This window comes from Ixodes scapularis, unplaced genomic scaffold (genome assembly GCF_016920785.2).
Source record: "Ixodes scapularis isolate PalLabHiFi unplaced genomic scaffold, ASM1692078v2 PGA_scaffold1__304_contigs__length_218370807, whole genome shotgun sequence".
NCBI classification, from domain to species: Eukaryota; Metazoa; Arthropoda; class Arachnida; order Ixodida; family Ixodidae; genus Ixodes; species Ixodes scapularis.
In genome coordinates this window covers 22,909,132-22,929,154 of record NW_024609846.1, presented here as the reverse complement: position 1 = coordinate 22,929,154, position 20,023 = coordinate 22,909,132, and the positions used below count along the sequence as shown (strand labels likewise).

General features: G+C 47.8%; 1 protein-coding gene across 1 annotated transcript; it reads right to left on the bottom strand.

Moving 5' to 3' along the window:
* Positions 1-1,187: 1,187 nt before the first annotated feature.
* LOC115311640 (short transient receptor potential channel 4-like) lies at positions 1,188-14,941 on the bottom strand. Its single transcript, XM_042290647.1, has 7 exons — positions 14,784-14,941; positions 13,857-14,388; positions 12,046-12,301; positions 9,698-9,926; positions 6,733-6,906; positions 3,006-3,056; positions 1,188-1,836 (listed from the first exon to the last, which is right to left on the bottom strand). Exons 1-7 carry the CDS (start codon positions 14,904-14,906, stop codon positions 1,639-1,641), a joined length of 1,563 nt encoding a protein of 520 aa, XP_042146581.1. The 5' UTR covers positions 14,907-14,941; the 3' UTR covers positions 1,188-1,638.
* Positions 14,942-20,023: the final 5,082 nt, after the last annotated feature.

Sequence of the window (20,023 nt, the reverse complement as noted above, 5' to 3'; positions counted from 1 at the left end):
CATATCCACAGCCATTAGGGTTCAGTTCACAAAAACACCGTTCAGTGAACATTCTAATGCGCCAAAGGAGAAATCACAAGTACCCTGGTTTTTTTTGACGAGCTGCGTGCGAGTGCGTGGGCGCGAGCACTTCACCTTAAGAAGTGCCTTTGTCGAACGAGCACTCCCACAATGGAAGAAAGTGCCACCTCTCCTCTCAGGATGCAGTACGTTGGGGAATTCATTCGTTGGGCTGCTTGTTGGGAGTGAAAATATCCCCGTGCAATGAATATTGGAGATGTGACACAGCGTCTGAAACGGCAATGTCTTCAAATTGTATTACGGCCATTTGCTCTGGATCCGAACGAAATAATAAACCACGATGTTTTTGAAATATATTCTAAAACCGTCTTTTCTATTCAAGTTTTGGTGGTTACCACCAAATCACCTACCAGAGTCAAATGTACCGAAGCAAACTTCGTTCACGAGGTTCACGTTAGTTGCCTCTGTGTTTTTAGCGAGGTGCCGCTTTATATATCATGCGATCAATTTAAATTACAATGAAATAACGCGTTGCTATAATGGTGGCGAAACAACGGTCAAGCCCACCGGTGCACGAGCCGGGAGACACTCTCATATCGCTAGGAGACCACTTCTTCAAAAGGATACCGAACCGAAATTTTGAGCTCACAAAACCAAGCTGGACGGATAGGCGGGACGCTGCAAAACCCCAAAACATCACTCATACAGCAATATATCTAATGGATGGCCGTATTTTTTTGTAAAAGAAGTGCGCGATTGAACACGGCCGACGAGTCCGACGAGAGAAGTGACGTCACGATTCTCATTCCCTCTTCTCTTCGCTTCGTCCCCTCGAGCAGGTGAACTGAAGCGAGGCCGCTTCCCCTCATTCTCAACTGTTTCAGGAGGATCATGACGTCACATTCCTCGCTTGATCGTGCCCTTCTTTTCCAAAAATACGGCCATGAATCCGTTTGAGATGTAGATGTATGAGTGATGTTTTGGAGTTCGTAGCGCCCCGTTCAACGCTTCTGCGGCCTTATTTTGCGAAATCCACATTTCGGTTCAGTATCCCTTTAAACACTAAAAAAATCAAGCCGGCCAAAGGCTAACGTCTGAATCACTGGTGCGTGTTTACCTAATCCCCCCCCCCCCCCCCCTTAACCCCCGTAAACCAGGTAATCGGATGTCAGTGAAAATGCACCGATCAAAGTGGGGAATTCGACCTGCTGACTAAAGGCTGGTTTGCACACGACAGCCAACGACCGTTTGCCTTAAAACCTCTTGAGACCTCTTCCGACGAGAGCTGACGAGAGAACGCACTGGCGCCATCTATTGGGTAACCGCGGAACACTTAGGATTTCCATATATTTCCTTCTTTTTTTTTTTCTCGCATCACTTTTTCTTGGTTCGGAAAACTTGACAACGTTATAAACGACCATTTCTCGTAGATAGAACGTACATTTGATTTCGCGAGTAGCACAAAACCTTCGCTCTCTTAAGGTGAAGTTCCAGGGCCACCTCGTAGATGGCGCCAGCGGGCGAGTGTGTCCTCTCGTCGTAGGAGATCACAGGAATTCGGATGCGTGAACGGGTCTTAACTCCCCCAGCTTTTGCGAACACGCTGCCCGGTCCCGTTCAGGGCGTCCGGCCTCTGGAGTGCCTCCGGGGCTGTGCCAGGTGCTTGCGGAGCTCCGGGGCCGCGCCGGCGGCGTCGCCGAGAAGCAGGTCCGGCCGTGCGCTGCTGCGACTCGACGACCGATTCACCTCGAACAGCTCGCGCTCGGCCGTGTCGCGCATCTGCAGGATCCGCCGACTCAGCACCAGCACCAGGTCCTGCGCGACCCGCGACGCCACATCACGGGGCTTTAACCACGCGATGCCCGAGGAAACGTCGAACGGAGACGAAAAAAATGTACGGAGGCCTGAAACTCAGCTACGTTGTTGATTGTGTTCAAACTAGCCACCACCGAGGAACGAGATAAACTAACGGAGTTGTATTCGAACGCCGTGGCCGAGTTCCGAATCTGTTTTGAGTTTTGTTCAGCGAAGACCACCAAAAAGCGTTGTTGATTCGGTAAACCAGTTTCCACCAATACCGGAAACAAATCGGGCAGACTGCGAACTTAAATCTTGCTGCGGAGTAGCCCACTAGGAGAACTATTCCAGGCAAGCCCCTCCATATTTCCATTATCTCTCTTTCACTTATTCACTTAAATCTCTCGTCAGCCCAATACAATAGATTGCGTTTATTTGCTCATTAATTCATAAAAAGGGACACCGGGAAAAAAAAGCTGTAAAAGAGTTTGAACCGTTTTGTTCTTAGCCCGAGACTGAGGCAGGAAAAGAGGAAAATTTCAAAGTATATATATAGTATATAGTAGAAAAATAAACAGTCTCTGTTTGAATGTTTAAAACATGCAAATAGAGACGTGTCCTCGACTGTTCATTTTTCTTCTACTTTGAAACTTTCCACTTTTCCTGCTTCAGTCTCGGTCCAAGAACAAAATGGTTAACATCCACCAGCTCGCCTGCGCACTCACAACATTATCGCTGTAAAAGAGTTTGAGGGGCCCCCGACCCCTCTAATGGCTCACAAACAGCAACTCGAGAAACAATAGAAATTTCCTTCGATTTCCAATTCGACTAGAACTGCGGAATGTATTGATGTAAATAGAGTTCAAGAGTCATGCCCATATATGAAAGGTCACCTGATGCTGAAAATAACGAGACCGGCATGGGACCGAGTCGTTTTTTAAAAAAAGTTATTAGCGAAAAGACTTTTATAGTGTCAACTTTAAAATCATTGGCCACAATTGGTGCAAGCCGATACCTGAATGGCGAAAACATTCGTTTACTCATGGTGTTTTGCAAAGCCTGCACGTACCCTCATGCCCAACACTCTTAAAAACAATTATTGCAGGTCTTTGTTATTTGTTCATTAGGTTAGGAAGAGTCGGGGAGCAGTTCTGGCCAAGTGAAAGGCGTGCTCCGTAGCCTCTTACCTGGTAGGACATTTGCCCTTCTTTGTCTGCGGTTCCCTCGAAGTCCCAGGTCTGGAAAAGGAGAGATACTTTCTAAAGAATGTTTGCGGGCGAATAAGGCGCACAAATCGGCAACAACTGTTAGAAAAAATTGCGTGAAAGCCATTGGAAAGCGGGCCGGGCCGGGCCGGAGGTTTCTGGAGAACGTCATGTGTTATCTGCTGATTGTGGGAGAATGGAGGAGGGGGGGGGGGGGAGGATCGAAGTTAATGTTAAAGTAAAGAAACTAACAAATAAAGCTGGGGCGGTGGTAATGAATATATGTATATACAAGGCGTTCTTTGTAGGTACTATAGTGCACTAAATGTGCCTCTGATTTGTTGAGACGACATCATCAAAAGTCTTTTGCGTTCAACCCGCTATAAATGGATGAAAGTTTGCCCTGAAGCCTCCATAAAAAAAAAAAGGACCAATTTGAAAGGTTGATGTAGAGACGCAAACTAATTCCACTGGTACTGACATAGAATCTGTTGTGTGTTGTTTCGAACAACAGCCCAGGACTCAAAGGACCACTCTCGCCCGCGCAATCGTTAAACCTCTTCTGGACCACGATCAAATGTCTATTAACTTTCAAACCTCCCTCCAGACTCATGTGCACTGTTACTAAATGTAATAAAGGAAGAAAAAAAAATCATGAGCCCTTCCACTATGCGAAGGTGGATGATCAGCGAATTTTTTGAGCGCACGGCATAGAGTCACCCGAGGAGCCGAAGGAAACTAGACACGCGCGACGGAACCGCTACCCGGTGGAAAGCAGACACGCGCGACAGGACCGCTACCCCGGGAGAGCAGAAGGTAAGGAAACTAAGCACGCAAGCCGGGGGGAGGGGGGGGGGGGGACGACGACAAAGAGAGGGCGGTGCGAGCGTAGACACGGCCGACGCGGGTCACACAGCGGCAATTTTTTTAGAAACCTTTATAATCTACCTGAGAGTCTACTGATCTTGAAAATGGTGCCTATTGATAGCTAATCTACTGAAAATGCATATCCAAGTGATGAGACCTAGAAGCTTTTGCATAAAATGAAGTGAATTTGCACCAAATTCGGGACGTGACTTTTTATTGACGCACACAGGAAATCCACGGAACCCTAGCCATAAACAACTTCGCTGTTAAAAAAAAAAAGAAAAAAAAAAAAACGATTGTTTTTGTATGTTTCCGGGCTAGCCCAGCTGTCAGCGTCCGATCCGCAACGTAGGGGTAACGGTTTTGATCCCCAGCAAACGTTTCTTGCTTTTTTTTTTTTTTTGTTTTTCGTTTTTTTTTTTTTTTTTTGTGAATTTTGTGTGACGGTCATCTCCTTCCCCGAATGATGTACTTCCGTTTAAGAAAATTCCATAGGAGCTTGCCATAAAACACGTTCGGGCCGGGCTCGAGTCGGGCTCATATTAAAGGAGCGATGCAACAATTTTTGTACTGTGCACAAATACCGCTTAAATCGGATCCCTAACGTTAATGACCTATGAAACACGCGTTCGTTTTTCACCCCACGCAATAGAAGTCCCAGAAAAAAATTTAAGAAAAGCGAGCGGCGTTCACCCCCTCAACTCGCAGCCAGAACAAGCGGCCACGTGATCTGGAGCCGATTATATGCCGCCAGTGTTGATCATAGCCACGCGCAGGGGTTGGCAAAGCGCAGGACACGCGCTGAGTTCCAGACATTGTTATGGCTCGGCTGTTGTCGTCGTTGCAGCGATTGGACACGGGTCACAACCCGAATGCTTCTCGAGCTAGCAATTGTCACGAGCCCAAGTCGAGTGCCCACGCAATGCTCGGGTCCAATCTATGAACCGCATTCAAATATCGTCACTTGGGTGTACTGGGATCCCCGAGTTACGTCATCAAATTTTGCAAAGGAGAGATTGAATGAAAATGATCGCTTTTGTCCTTGAAATTACACCGCAACAAAGGAGTTTCTTGGCCAATGGTGTTGCGTGTGAGTATCCTTGAGTCCGAGGTGTGCCAGTAAGCTAGTGTAGAGAGAAAAACATTCCAATTGAATATCGTTGCACAGCTCCTTTAAAAATAACAGTCGAGACCAGGCCGGGTGCGGGTCGATAGACTTATCGGTCGAGCTCTAGCCGACGTTCACAAAACATAGTCAGACTGTGGCCGGGTTTGGGTAAGAACTTATCGGGCTTGGTGGGGTTACGATTTAAAATTCCGACCCGATCTGATCTCTACGCTGAAGCCAACGTTACTAGAACAACTCAGTTAGGAAACTGCCATAGAGCCTGCTTTAAAAAAGTGGCTGGCTCAAGCATTTAAATCATTTTAAAGAACATTAGGGCATTAGTGACTGCCCTACACTTTGCCGTACTTCGTGCATATGAAGAGCATCCACACTAAATCCGAGACAAAGACAAAAAAACAAAAAAACAAAAAGTTGTTTTGCTGTTATTTCGACGTAGAACTGCGTCTTTTTCCGCGATTGGAAGGCGGTGCAAAGCTGGGAGGTCGATGTCACGAAAACTTTGTCACGGAAATGACGTCGCACAAATAACACCGGAGCTGCTGCCCAGCAGTGCGCACGGGCGTCCTTCCTTATCTGCTGGCTTGCTCGTTTGCTCACCTTAACCCGACGCGTTCCTCTCTGATTGAGACGGCGATAGACGCCGCTCCGACAGCCGAGATTCTGACGCCCCTTCATGTTTAAAAGTATAGTGCAAGGTGCGTCGACGCACGAGACACATGCAACGTGCATTTCCTGGGAAGGTCATCGCGGCACAGCGCCGCGCTGACCCAGCTTTCAGACACCATGTTCTTCCCAGAAGTATCGCGAGGCACGTGTTTTCAGCATTTGCACAACAATGAGTAGCGCCACTTTTCCAAGGATAGAAGGGATTTACGGGATTCCACGCTCTTTGCCCATCGCTCTGGACAGCGGCCGAGCGGCCGATGTCGCGTGCTCTGCGGCACGGGCAGTTCACGCGACTCTCGCGCGCGACTCGACGAAGCCTTAAAAACAATCGCACGACATTCCTCACATGCGTCCCCGAAATAGCGGCGCGGAAGGCTGCACATTTGCAGAGCACATTTGCCTCGATACCGGTCACCAAGCCACAGGCATTCTTTTCTTGCGTACCTGACATTGTCATGCGGCAGGTGCCCGTGGACGTTTTTAAAGCGCAGCTCTTAGGCGCCCGTTTCCGGCTTGAGCGGCGTCGGCGTAACCGCGAGGTCACGTGACCCCCCCAAGGTCACCCCAAGGTTGCGTGACTCCCCAAGTCACGTGACCCCCCCGAGGTCATGTGACCCCTCCAGGGTCACGTGACACCCCTCCCTCCGAGGTCATGTGACCCCCCTCCCTGAGGTCACGTGACCCCCTCCCCCCCGATGTCACGTGACACCCTCCCCCAGGTCAGGTGACCCCCCCCGGAGCATATTCGAGAATGAGGGGAGGAGGAGGGGTCTACTCTCCCCTCAGTACCCTTCCCTCCTCCTCAAGAGCTGCGCTCCTATTCGGCGTTACAGGGAGTTGTAAACGGCTTTCACTTTTTCAGCTGCGGCCGTAGTTCTACGGACGTTTATGCAGCATAGTAACCCTATGCACCGACCAATTTGTTTATCATTTCTTCGTCTCGGGTTTGCTATGAATACCATTCACCAGTTCGTCTGCGTTTTTTCCTATATGGAGAGCCCTTGTCAATCAAACACGCATAAAAAAAGAGGACCAAATGAAGCGCACTTGAGGGTAGCAGGAGGATCCCTTCTGGCCCTTGGAGCACCGCCAGGAGACGATGAGGCGCAGGCAGCCCGCAGTCGGGAACAGGTTGAATGGGGGAGGCACTCCGGCCTGGATGTCCAGGTAGGAGATCCACTGAGAGGACCGCGCGAAGATCCACTCCACGTACGCGTTGCCCTGCGTACCGATGTGAAGACGCGCGACATGTCGACACACCAGACGTAGAAATGGTGGCGTGACAGGTCTTCCTATGGGTAACAAGAAGATCTCGCACATAGATATCGTTAACCCGAATTTCAGATTGGCAGCGCACATGACAGCCGCACATCACGCTAGTTTCTTTTCTTTTCAACGTTCCTCAAGCGCGAATGAAGTGGACGTCTGATGAAAATAAACCCTGGAGAAGGGGAACACGGGGGACAAAGTACAAACAGAAATTTCAAAACACGGCTAGGTGACTGGCTCGCAACCGAAAAAAAAATGTGCCTGGTTCTGGTATGGAAGCTGGGACCTCTCCATTTTCAGTGGAGCACTCTACCAACTGAGCTAACCAGGAGTTGAATTGTCAGAGCCAAATTATCCGTATGACATGAAATCACCCTGGTGACATTTTAACCTTCCAGGCTTCTCAACCACAGTGTCTACTTGGATGAGTTCCAGAAGCCCAGCTGACACAGGCTCTTACAGTGTCCGCGTCTAGAACCTCCGAAGCTGTGACGAAGTGGAAACTTGATGTAGTTGCTATCCACGGTGATCTTCTTACTGCGCCATTTGTGCCAAAGTGCTTACCCTGCTACATCCTGCTACATTTTGCAAGATATGAATTTGTGCCAGCATTGCGCCAAAATGTAATTACACTTTATTAATAGTTAAAACATACTAGCTTGAACACCGCTGCACGGCCGGATTGTTCAAAGCTGTAGGTTATCGCCTCAAATAACCTACTATATTTGATTTTATCTTTTTATCAAACACTGACGACAGCACTCTGGCTGAGTATTAGCTCTCTTGAGTGCGCTTCTCATCGTGCCTTGACGCACTGCAGTGAAGTGACCACCGCGGAGTAGGCGTCGCAATTTCGCTTATCTTGCTTCGACGCAGCGCACCCTTCTGCTAAAAACTAGAGCGTTGAGCCAACTAGAAAGGAAAAAGAAGTGTCTGTGTGTGTTTGGGTATGTGTGTGCGCGCGGGGGTGGGGGGAGGGGGGGGGGGGGCGGGGCACTTGATGAGTGCTGATGAAACAATTGAACCGTGCAGTAATTTCTGTAATAAAACTGCAACTAGTACACATTACACACCAACTCACTTGCGCCCTTACGTTCTTCTAATATACAAAACTGTTCTCTGCTTTTTTTTCTTTGCAAAATAAAATAAAATAAAAAAAACCTTCCCAGTGTGAAAGAACCTTTCCAGTTTGTGCTATCGGCCCCCACGCTCAAATGAGTTTGAGACCACTGTGATATACCGTAATACTGTGGCATTTCATATTTTTAGATACGAGATTTAGAAACTATACTTAGGTGTTGCGAGAAGATTTATATGAACTGGTTTATGGGTTAATTTGTTTACGTAAACCCTGTTTAGTTATCAGCTTCATATAGGTTCCATCTCTTGGATGTCAGTCAATAGAGTAAATTAATATTACATTAGCTGGAGCAGTGGATGGAAGCTTGGGAATAGCCTTAACGAGTTCGGCTGGATTGTTTTTGGAGCGCAGCTCTTGGGCGCCCGTTTCCGGCTTGAGCGGCGTCGGCGTAACCGCGCGTTGTATTATGGTCACGAGGATCACGATTGACGTCACTCGTAACCGCGTGTTGCATTGTGGGACGTTCCCATAACGACGTCACACGTGACGTCACGAGGGTCACTAGGGTCACAAGTGATGTCACGAGTGACGTCACGAAGGTCACTCGTGAAGGTCACGACATTTACATTGAAGGTCACTATCTTCACAGTGAAGGTCACGACCTTCAATTGACCTTCACTCGTGACCTTTACGTGAAGGTTACGACCTTCACGAGGGTCACTAGAATCACGAGTGACGTCACGAGTGAGAAGGAGGGAGGGAGGGGGAAGGGAGGAGGAGAAGGAGAGCAGGAGGGAGGAAGAACAGAGAAAAAGGAGGGTACGGAGATGGAGGAGCATACCCTCCTCTCCGTACCATCCCCTCCTCCTCAAGAGCTGCGTTTTAAATCGGCATTACAGGGAGTTGTAAACGTCTTTCATTTTTTTAAAAGAGTCATAGTTATCGTTCGTATGCTAATATTTGTCACTATGAAGTTTTACATATAAAAAGTCATTGATGTTCACAATCAAATGACAAACGCTTTGTTTATATGAATTAGGAATGATAGTTTTATTGAAACCTTTACAACTTAAATGAAAAATAAATGTGGGTGTTCAAAATTATTCTATTCTAATAATATTTCAGTAGAGTATACCATTTGGTCTATCTTTGGTTTCGTACCTAAAATAACAATTCAAAGCAGTTCATACTATCCTTTATAAATCAGAATATTGTTGCCGTGTCAGCTGCTCCTACGCGGAACTGAACAACTACTTTTGTGTTAGAGGGAATCAAGCCTGCCGTGTAAATTATGCTAACAAAAGGCTGCACACGAGTGAGTAGGCAAATATACATTGTCTCGTATAGTTAGGCTAAAACACGAACCTTAAAATTATATACGCATTAATATGAACGATAATGACGTGCGTGCTTAAGCTCTAAATATTATTTTTGCCGCACAAAAAGTGCTGCAAAACGACTCGGACCAATCGCATCACTGTATCTATCTATCAGGTCGCAAAGGGGTTGAACAAGGTGTAGCCATTGCCAGCGCCTAGTTTTCAAACCATAGATTAAAACTTGCGATGAAACTTTAGTTCGACAAATAACGAATAAACGCTCTCTTTTTTTTTTCTGGTTTATTTTGCGACGACAGTTTTCACGGATAGGTATCCGTCTTACCTCGACCCTTTGAAAAGTGTTGGTCATCATGGCAATGAGGACGTTGAGCAGGACGACGACGGTGATCACGTGGTACAGGCCCCAGAGCGAGTAGCCCACGAACTCGGTGAGGTCGTGCGTGACCAGCTTGCCGCCTCCCCTGGCGTCCCCCGGCACCACGACGTCCGCGTACTCCGGCTGGCCCAGCTCGTACACGGCCCAGAAGAGGTACTTGAGGGTGCGCCCCAGTCTGCGAGCGCCAAGAACTCGAGCTCGGTGCGTCGGTCTCTCGCGGCCGGAACTAAACTCGTTGCGGGTGTTGTTTTAAGCCGCGGTCAGACAGGTACAACAGCGTACGTAGTCTGTAGACACCGTCAGAGGCGTTCCTTGTATGATGGTTACATGCACCGTCCGCAGACATACGATCGAAGCAAAAATATATGTACGGAGAACGCGCTTGGGGCGTGTGCGGACACGCAGCCAACACCGGGTCTTTTCCGTGATGTAGCAGCAGTAGGGAGTTTTAGCCAACCGTTTTGGCACTTCCGATACGGTACGATGGGCCCTCCGGTGCTAACTGCGCATGTGCGAGTCTTTTGCGGTAACACGCGCGCAGTTCGCACCGGAGCCCCCATCGTACCTTGTCGGATGTGCAAAAACGGTTCCCTAAAACTCCCTAGTGTGGCTTTACAGTGGTAGTTGTGAACAGCAAAGGGTACCGACCCCGACTATCATACTCGAGAGGTAGCGCCCGTAAGCGACCTTCACCTATCTCCTAAAGCTCATTCCCTAAAACTATTTTACTCCATTGAAAGCTCGTAAAGCACACATATCCTAAAGCACCTCGACTAAAAGCGAACCTTCGAAAGCAGATCTTTCAACCACGCAACAGATGCCGCTGTCATTCGCAGCGCACTATGGGGAGTCGTTTCCAAATTTTGTTTCAATAAACTTTGGCTGATGACACTATTATTGTGCATGGAAAAGTACGACTCTCGAAAAGTCTTCTTTTGAATCCTCGGCCTGTGAGTTGGACGCGAGGGTATACCGAATATCACGAAAGGGGTATTACGTAGTCTCTTACCGGCGCATACTTGACCCTAATTGCTCGCAGTTTTGGCTTCGCTCGCACCTACAGCGAAACCAAGTATGTGCATATTAGTTTGTGCTCCTCCCATGTCTCGGGCGCCAAGTACCCCGAGGCTTATGGCAAAATCGGCTGGTGGATTTTGGAGTACATTCAAATGTTTGCATGGGCGTACCAACCGGGGGGGGGGGGGGGGGGGGGGGGGGAGAGGCAAGGCATATGTCTTGCCCCCCCCCCCCCCCCCCCCTGAAACAGCCGCAACAGGGCAGGGCACACACTGGCCGGCGGCTCATTCGTAGTGACTGTTCCCATTTGGTACCCGAGTCTGACGAGCTTCAGTGTTACATTATTTATCTTATTAACATCTTGACCGCTACATTGAGGCGATTAAAGACGGCTCATTGCTTTGAATTTCATTCACACAGACCCACACAGGCAAACACTCATATGCGTGCATACAACGGCTTTTGATAAGGACACCAGCGGACACTCTCCCCCTCCCCCACACACACACGCACACACAGAAAAAAGTTATTTTAATGTTAAAATTGCACGTTTAAATTCTTCTTCAATATATGTGTGTATAAAATAATAAATGGAGATCTTAGCCATTCTAAGGCGTGACCGGCTATTCCATTACCATCGAAGAAAATATTTCCGACATACAAATTAAACACTTCAAACATATTGATGCAAATACACTTTGGCGTAACCCCCCCCCCCCCCAAAAAAAACAAAAAAACACGCACACACACACATACACACATCTAAAACGTCTTCTAAACATTTAATTTAGTTGCCGCGTTGATAAAACAGTGCGCAAATAAAAATGCACATACATTTAAAATGTAAAATTAAAGGAAATCTTTCCAGTGATATGACGTACTCCATTCATGCGCTACTGATTCGTGTCCCCAGGGAAAGTGCAAAATGAATTAGAAATAAAATGTTGAAGGCGCAGGCGATCTAGTGTAAATTTACCATTTTCTTTAAACACCTCAGAATGGGTGAAGAGCCTGAAGGAACCAAAGTGGAAGTGGAAGGGACAGGGCACGTCCTTTTCCTGTTCCTTTCACTTTGGTTTCTTCACGTTCTTCACCCAATTTCAAGTGTTTAAAGAAAGTGAAATATTGGCTACTCATCTATTGGTGACTACATATTATGTAAGAATTAAACACTTTGATGAGCTGTTTCCCAAAATATTGTTAATGCAATAAATAAGCTTTTACTTATTTGGCCGATGCGCCATGGTATCTGAACGGCACAGTTTCAACAGGCTTACGTAGTGAAGTTGGGCGGCTGATGCTTGGTGGTGCCATTCGTCAGGATGGCCTCGTTGCCCTTATAGTTTTTGTAGATGGAGCTGATGCCGGTGGCGAAGGCGAAGAACACGATGCAGAGGATGAGGAGAAACCGGACGACGTCGCCCAACATGTAACGCAGGGACACGGTCAGGGGTCCCAGGGACTGGTGCATCTGGCACCAGAGCAACAGCCGGCAGAAGGCCAGCACCGTGGCCATGGCGTGCAGGGACTCACCTAGGGAGATCGAGCCTCGCAGTTCTTAAGATCCTCGAGTGCCCGCTCATGGCAGAAATGATAAGATGGCTCTTCAGAAACCGCTGAAGATAGCGACCGAAATTCTTCTCTGGCGATTCCTTAGCGTTCCAAGTAAGTTCCGCGAGAGCCAATGAAACCTTCTTTGCATCCTTTCTGAATCGGCATCTTATAAAAGTATTTCGTACTTAGCTGCTTGCACGCGTCTCTAAGTACCCTATTGAAAAATTTAATTTCAGTGAGACATTTTTGTGTCCAATAAATACATATGAATGATACAAGAAATATAAGAACATATGAGAACCATATAAGTCCTATATAAAAATTATATAAGATATATAATAACATATAAGAACCATATAAGAAACTTGTGAAAAGTTTCTTATAACTTTCTTATATGATTCTTATATTTTCTTATGTATCTTGTGTGATTCATTTGTGTTTATTGACACAAGGAATTTCTCATACAAATGGCTCTTTCACTAGGGTAGGTCTTGTAATATTTGTTTAACTTCGTATCTTAAATTGACATATACAATCTAATGGTCGTTTTGGAGCGCGCCTATTTCACTGGGCGATCGGGATCGAGACGGACGAATTCAACTCGTCGTTTTGGATGAGCTCCCACTCCAGATCTGGATCCGGACCTGAGAAAAATCGCTCTGTTAATTTCGGTTGATTGGACCGGGGGCCAGCTTGTACAGCCCTCGGCTCGTACATGAGACTACCTTTCTCGCCGGGCATCTCGCCTAAGAAGCATTTGTAATGGCCGTTCGCGAAGTGCCGCCCGCTTTACTGCTGCTGCTACTTGATGACGGTTCGTCGTCAAGTTGCTCGAGCAGCTCCTCCAGCAGCAGCGGCTCGAGTAGTAGCGACGACGAGGATTGCTTGTGTGTCCCTCATGAATTCGACTACCTTTTCGAACCTCCGCAGAAGAGGCCGAAAATTGAGACGCACTTGGACACCGTTGACGAGTATTCCGATGAATAGGTACGGGGGCTACGCTGATGTACAACGCTTTTCGACACGCATCTTTCACATCGTGATTAGCTTCGCTCATGCTTTGAACACGTGTAGTTAGCGCCGCGAAAGCGAAAACACGTGCTTCGAGTTCTGGGGCCCGAGAAGATGAATGACTGGAAGGCATCCGCCGATCCCGGGGGAGTGGTCATGTTCCACTCAAGATCCGGAGGCGGAGCGACTCCGTTCACATCGTGTGTTCCATCTCGAACCTGGTCTACTGATCCCAGCGCGCTCCAAAATTACCAGTGAAATTCGCCATAAGAAATTCATTACTGTCCTAAACCACTTAGGAGAACGAAACATTGCAATTTACGGAGGAATCTCGGCGAATGACGAGACAGAGAATATGTTTAGGCCTATGACAACAGTCTACTTTATGGCATTGAACATGATGTTTCACGTGTTTAGGTCGAAACATATTTTCTGCCTTGCCATTCCCCAGCACAAAAGCGGCTACGTCTTAAATATGCTAGAAATTCAGTAGAATGCATTCTATCTGCGAGAGTCCACCCACCGATGAGGTACGGATGGTACCATGGCCACACGTCCCGATGCAGGTTCTCTTGCAGTGTCCTAGCGGTCACGAATACGATGAACCAGAGGATCTCGGCCACGAGAAAGAGGCCGTACATGAGGACGTCGTAAACGGCCCACCAGGACCTGAGGAAGACCCTCGGGCCCAGTGCCCATCCGCTCTGCGCCAGCTCCCAGACGTAACCGACCACCCAGATGCCGACCAGGATTTCGGACCAGAGGACCCTCAATTTGAGGCTGTCCCTCCGGCCGTAGAAGAGCGACATGGTCAGCAGCACCAGGAAGGTTGCGTACGACGCGCAGCTGTGGATGAACCTATTCAGGGGCACTCGGAGCGGCTTGAGCAGCCGCGGCTGCGGTGTGAAAAGGTAGAGCAAGCAGAGGAACGGCATCTGCAGCGCCTGCCAGGTCACGTGAACTGCTTTCCGGGTGGTTGTCCAGCCAGGCCAGGCGGGAAGGCCATTGTACCAGAGGGAACGCAGGACCTGCTGGCAGTTGGCGTGGCCGACAAACTGCCAGACATATATGTTTGAAGCTAAGGTTTTACATTATTACCGAAAATAAATATAATTTTAGATTTCAAAGCTTTCGTAAAACATTGGAATTCCTGACACATTTTTTTATTCCCAGAATTTCTAAATATGACATTGAGTTAGATTTATTTCGTGACTTCTGTCCTGTGTAGTGCACCTGACCTTCTGAGTGGTTCTGCAAATGTCGCTCAGAACTCTACAAAAATTACTGTGTGGACATTAATAAGCAAAATAACACACAAAGTATCCATGTTATTGCATTTTTTGCGCTGATACCGAGCCGTCGTAATTTCAGCTGAAGATATCTGTGGTACATAACTGCCCTTTTGTCAGCCTCGTCGAACAGAAGTCATCTCTTGCAAGGTTGAACTCACGTCCTTCTGGTCGAGCAGGATGGCCAGGGAGAGTCTGGGAAAGCGGAACGGTCTGGTGGTAGGAAAGCCTCCGGTCTGGGAGAGCAGCGTCTCCACTTCCTCGCTGTTCTTGCACGCGCCCATGATGGCCGCCGCGAACTGGGAGCACTGGGCCTCCATCTCCCGGTATTCGTTCTGTGAGTCGGGACAAAGTCTGTTTTGCGCATGCGTCGTGCCACAGCCAGCGCCATCGCCTTAGCATGACGTCATGGGCTTCAGTGCATACATACCACGCAGATTTCCGTGTTGGCGATGGATGGATGGATGGATGGATGAATACGGCTGAGCCCTTTGGATCGGGCGGTAGCTTACGCCACCTAGCCATTTTGTTTTACCATTTAAGCTTAGAATATTTAACTGTGAAATCTATATTCACTCCGCAGTGCAAAGAAAGTGAGGCTATGAAACCCCCTTGCCATCAGTGATTAAGAAAATACCTAGTTTTCTCTCGATTTCTGCCACCATTCACTTAATCTTTGCTTGGTAATCTCTACAGTCTTGAAATCCACTCTCCCTTCGCTGTCTCTAAAACCCAATGACTTTATTAAATCTATGTTGTCTTCGGTAGGCATAGGGTGAAGCCCTTTACAGTAGAGTATCAAGTGCTCAGCCGTCTCGTCCTCCTCTCCACAAGCAGTGCACACTGTATCAATTTCCTGGTACTTCACTCTGTATGTTCTGGTTCGCAGAACACCCGTTCTTGCCTCAAACAGCAATGAGCTTCCCCTAGAATTGTCATAAATGCTTTCTTTGGCAATAACTCTTTTGTTTAATCTATAGCTTTCCAGAGCAGTCTTTGTCTGCATTCCCTCTAGCCACCGATCTCTTTCTGTGGCCTTAACTTTCTTCTTAACTGAGACTTGCTCTTCCGTATCTTCGCTATAGCCCAAAAACCTTCTTCTTAATTTCCTAGTGCGCTGTCTCCACTTTGTGTCTACACTCCTCATGTATAAATAGCTGAAAACCTTTCGTGCCCATTGCTCCCCATCCATTAGCCTCAACCTATCCTCAAATTCTACCTTGCTCACCGCTTCCCTGCTCTCAAATGATGCCCATCCCATGTCTCCTTGTACTCCCTGGTTTGGCGTTTTGCAATGCGCCCCCAAAGCCAGTCTACCTACTCCGCGCTGTTTTATTTCTAGTTTCGCATGCACTTCGGATTTCATGCATAGCACTGCGTTTCCAAAAGTCAAGCCAGGCACCATGACCCCTTTCCAAATCTCTCTCACCACCTCATACCTGTTGTAATTCCAAAGTGCTCTATTTTTCATTACAGCTGCATTTCTGTTGTCCTTACCTATTATATACTTTTCATGGTCTCTGAGATATTCTGCACCATCACATATCCATACTCCTAGATACTTGTATTTACTAGCTCTCTCAACTGTAATATTCTGTATCTTCAGCCTCTCAACTTCATCCTCGTTAAAAATCATGACTGCCGATTTTTCGCTACTGAATTCTAAACCTAATTCCTCTCCTTCCCTACCACAGATGCTCATTAATTCCTGCAACTCTGCCCTGTTGTTAGCCATTAGTACAATATCGTCCGCATACATCAATCCCGGTAAGGATTGCTGAATTTTTTGGCCTAGCTTACTGTAAGAAAGGTTGAACCCAAGCCCACTCTTCTCTAGTCTATCCTCCAATCCTCTCAGATACAACATAAACAGCAAAGGCGATAACGGGCACCCCTGCCTAAGGCCTCGTCTTATCTCTATTTTCCCTGTCGCCTTTCCTTCCCATGTTATAATCACCTTGTTATCTTTGTAAATGTTCCTTAATAGTGCTGTTAGTCCTTCATCTAGGTTTAAGTTCTCCATTATGTCCCACAGGTTTCTTTGGTTCACATTGTCATAGGCACCCTTGATATCCAGAAATGCCAGCCAGAGCTGTCTGTTTTCTTTTTGCGCTATTTCTATACACTGTGTTAGAGAAAATAAGTTGTCCTCCAACCTTCTTTGTTTTCGAAACCCGTTCTGTAACTCGCCCAGTATGCCCTCGCAATCTACCCATTCCTCCAGTCTGTTCTTTATAATCTGCATTACCAACCTGTAAATAACCGGTGTCACGGTTATAGGACGATAATTCCTAATATCAGACTTATCTCCCTTTCCCTTATATATCATACTCATCCTACTAAGCCTCCATTCATCTGGAATATTTCCTTTTGTTATCATGGTACTCACTACCTCCCTTAGTTTTGCCTTAGATTTAGGACCCAAATTCTTCACCAGCTTGATAGGGATACCATCTGTGCCTGTCGACGTGCCACTAGGGACTCTTCGTTCCGCCTTTTCCCATTCTCTTTGTCCAAAATCCGCGATGTCACAAACTGGACTGCTACTTCCTTCGGTTCTCCTATCTTCCACATGTACCCGTTCCCGAAATTTCTCCTCCATCACTGCTCCTATATATTGTATCGCATCATCTCCCTCTAATTGATCTCCCTGATGCGAGAGTATAAACCTCTGTCTAGCTTGCGTTGTTTCACCGAGTGAGTTCAAGTGCTCCCAAAACTTCTTGGCAGCATTTCTATCTTTCTTACTTACATTACTCATCCATTCCTCACCCTTTCTCTGAATTTTCGCATTGATCAAACTGGATGCCTCTCGGCGACATGTTACAAAATTGTCCCATTTTCTTTTTACTTCCGTTTCGGACTCCCCACTACGCTTGGAATACCTGTGTTCTCTAGAGGCTTCCTGACGTTTTTGTATCGCTTGCTTCACTTCTTTGTCCCACCAACTTTTTGGTCTATGTCCTTGCTTCCCCTTTCGTTTACTCTTAACTTTGTCTAGTTCTAGAGAAAAAAGCCTAGTTAGGCTCTCATAGGTCCAATCTGTATGCCGTTGCCCTGAAACTGCTGCCTCTATTCTTTCAACAACTATTTCCAACTCTTTGTCGCTGCAGAAAGTTTGCTTTGAATTATGTTGTCTAGTTTCAGCATTTACTTCTCTGGCAAAATTCAGCTTAATACGTTTGTGATCACTACCAAGACTTTTGGAACCTTCTTCATCTATTTTCATTACTTGTAACTTACCATATATTTTGTGTGACATGAGTACGTAATCTATAGTTGAATGCAGATTGCCAGTTTCCCAAGTTATGTGCCCGTCACACTTCTGACTGGTATTACATAAAACTAAGTCATGTTTTTCCACCAGTTCTAGTAATATGCTTCCAGTTGAGTCCGTATACCCATCCAGACCCTCAATATGGGCATTCATGTCTCCCATAATAATCATTTCGGAGCCTTCCCCTAGTTCACTAATGTCTCTTGATATGCAATCAATCATTTTTCTGTTTTCCTCTTTAGCACCTGTCCCTGTCCATAAGTAAACCACTCCAAGGACTGTTGATTCCCCAGCGACTTTTCCTTTCAGCCACAAATGTTCGGCGCACTCCTTTCTGATCCTTTGAAAGTTCATATTCTTCTTAATGAATGCTCCAATTCCACCTCCCTTCCTCGTTCCCTCCATTCTGTTGCATTCTTCCCACACATAGTCAGGGTTGCAAGGTGGCTGCTCCATGTCTCTGAGATGTGTTTCCACAAACCCATACACCATTAAATCCTCCTTTCTTAGTTGCTCCTCTACCTCTTCCCATTTTAACCTATTTCTACCACCCTGCATGTTAATATATCCAATGTCTGATTGTGCTGATTTTTTATACCTGTTCTTACGTTTTCTCCTCTTTTAGAGCGCAGCTCTTAGGGGCCCGTTCCCGGCTTGAGCGGCGTCGCCGTTGGCGTCGCCGTCGGCGTCACCAAGGTCATCCCAAGGTCACGTGACCCCTCCCAAGGTCATCTCAAGGTCACGTGACCCCACGTGACCCCCTGAAGGTCACGTGACCCCTTCCAAGGTCATCTCAAGGTCACGTGACCCCAAGATGACCCCACGTGACCCTTTGAAGGTCACGTGACCCCCAAGTCACGTGACCCCTCTGAGGTCACGTGACCCCTTCCAAGGTCATCTCAAGGTAACGTGACCCCTCTGAGGTCACGTGACCCCCCGAGGTCACGTGACCCCCAAGGTCACGTGGGGGTCACCTTTGGGGTCACGTGGCCTTGAGGTCACCCCCAGGTCACGCCTCCCCGAGGTCACGTGACCCCCTCCCCGAAGTCACGTGACACCCCCCCCGGAGCATATTAAAGAATGAGGGGAGGAGGAGGAGAAGGGGGAGGGGTCTACCCTCCCCTCAGTACCCTTCACTCCTCTTCCTCAAGAGGTGCGCTCCAATTCGGCGTTACAGGGATTTGTAAACGGCTTTCACTTTTTTTAACCCTGGGTGCCTCTCCTGACTTTGTTGGGTTTTCAGTTACTTCAGTGCCCCCAGGGAACTCGGTCCCCCCAAAAAAGCAGTCACCGTGCGGCCCATCCTATCCCCCACCCTGTAACCCGTGGCCTCACTGTAGTGAATGCCATCTGCAAAAGGGCGGGAGCCAGCCTCGTACACTTCTCTGTTTACTTCCATTACGTCGTACCGAAGCTGTCGACTCATACCCTTAATTACTCCGTTGGCTTCGACAACCCTCCTCTCCGTTAACCCGGACTGCCCCCGAACTTCTGGAATGGTGCACACAACCACATGCACATTCTCAGACACGTCCCTCAGCTTACGTATTCCCACGTTTAGCTGCTTTCCGAGGTTCTGGCTCCTACCCTTCAGCACATCATTAAGCCCCGCATGAACTATTACTAGGTTCCTTCCCTCCCGGTTATCCCACACCCCCTCACGTGCTGCGGTCATAGCATCCACCATACACTTCCCTGGCTGGACCTCTACGGTTACCCTCTGGTCTCCCTTCACCCTGTTATGTACACCCCTCCTAACCCGTGCTACGTTAGAGCTCCCCACTACCAGTACCCTAGATCCCCCTGGTGCCTGCGCTCCTTTGTCCTGCGACTTATCTCCTGTCACCTCACTGCCCGACGCCTGCTGCTCGAAGGCGCCATTGAGCTGAGGTTCAATCAGCTCTCCAGCGTCGTCGAGCCCGCCTGCCAACAGGCCGGACTCCCGACCACCAGGGACCCCAGCCTGCAGACTGGTGGTTCGTCCCGCTAGAACTGACACTTCCTCCTTTCTTCCCTCGCTACTCTCACTCGCTCGAATTACCCCTTCCAGGCGCTCTACCCTACTGTCACACTCCCTCTTACGCTCCTCTAAACCCGCCTTCCATACTTCCCCCAGCTCTTCCG

What these genes read in the sequence shown, in the direction of transcription:
- LOC115311640 (XM_042290647.1), bottom strand. Translation starts at nt 14,906, where the DNA reads ATGGGCGCGTGCAAGAACAGCGAGGAAGTGGAGACGCTGCTCTCCCAG. An exon ending in CAGCCGCCCAACTTCACTAC is followed by an intron (nt 9,927 to 12,045) that starts GTAAGCCTGTTG and finishes TGGCGCTCGCAG; the next exon opens with ACTGGGGCGCACCCTCAAGT. An exon ending in AAGGGCAAATGTCCTACCAG is followed by an intron (nt 1,837 to 3,005) that starts GTAAGAGGCTAC and finishes CGGGTCGCGCAG; the next exon opens with GACCTGGTGCTGGTGCTGAG.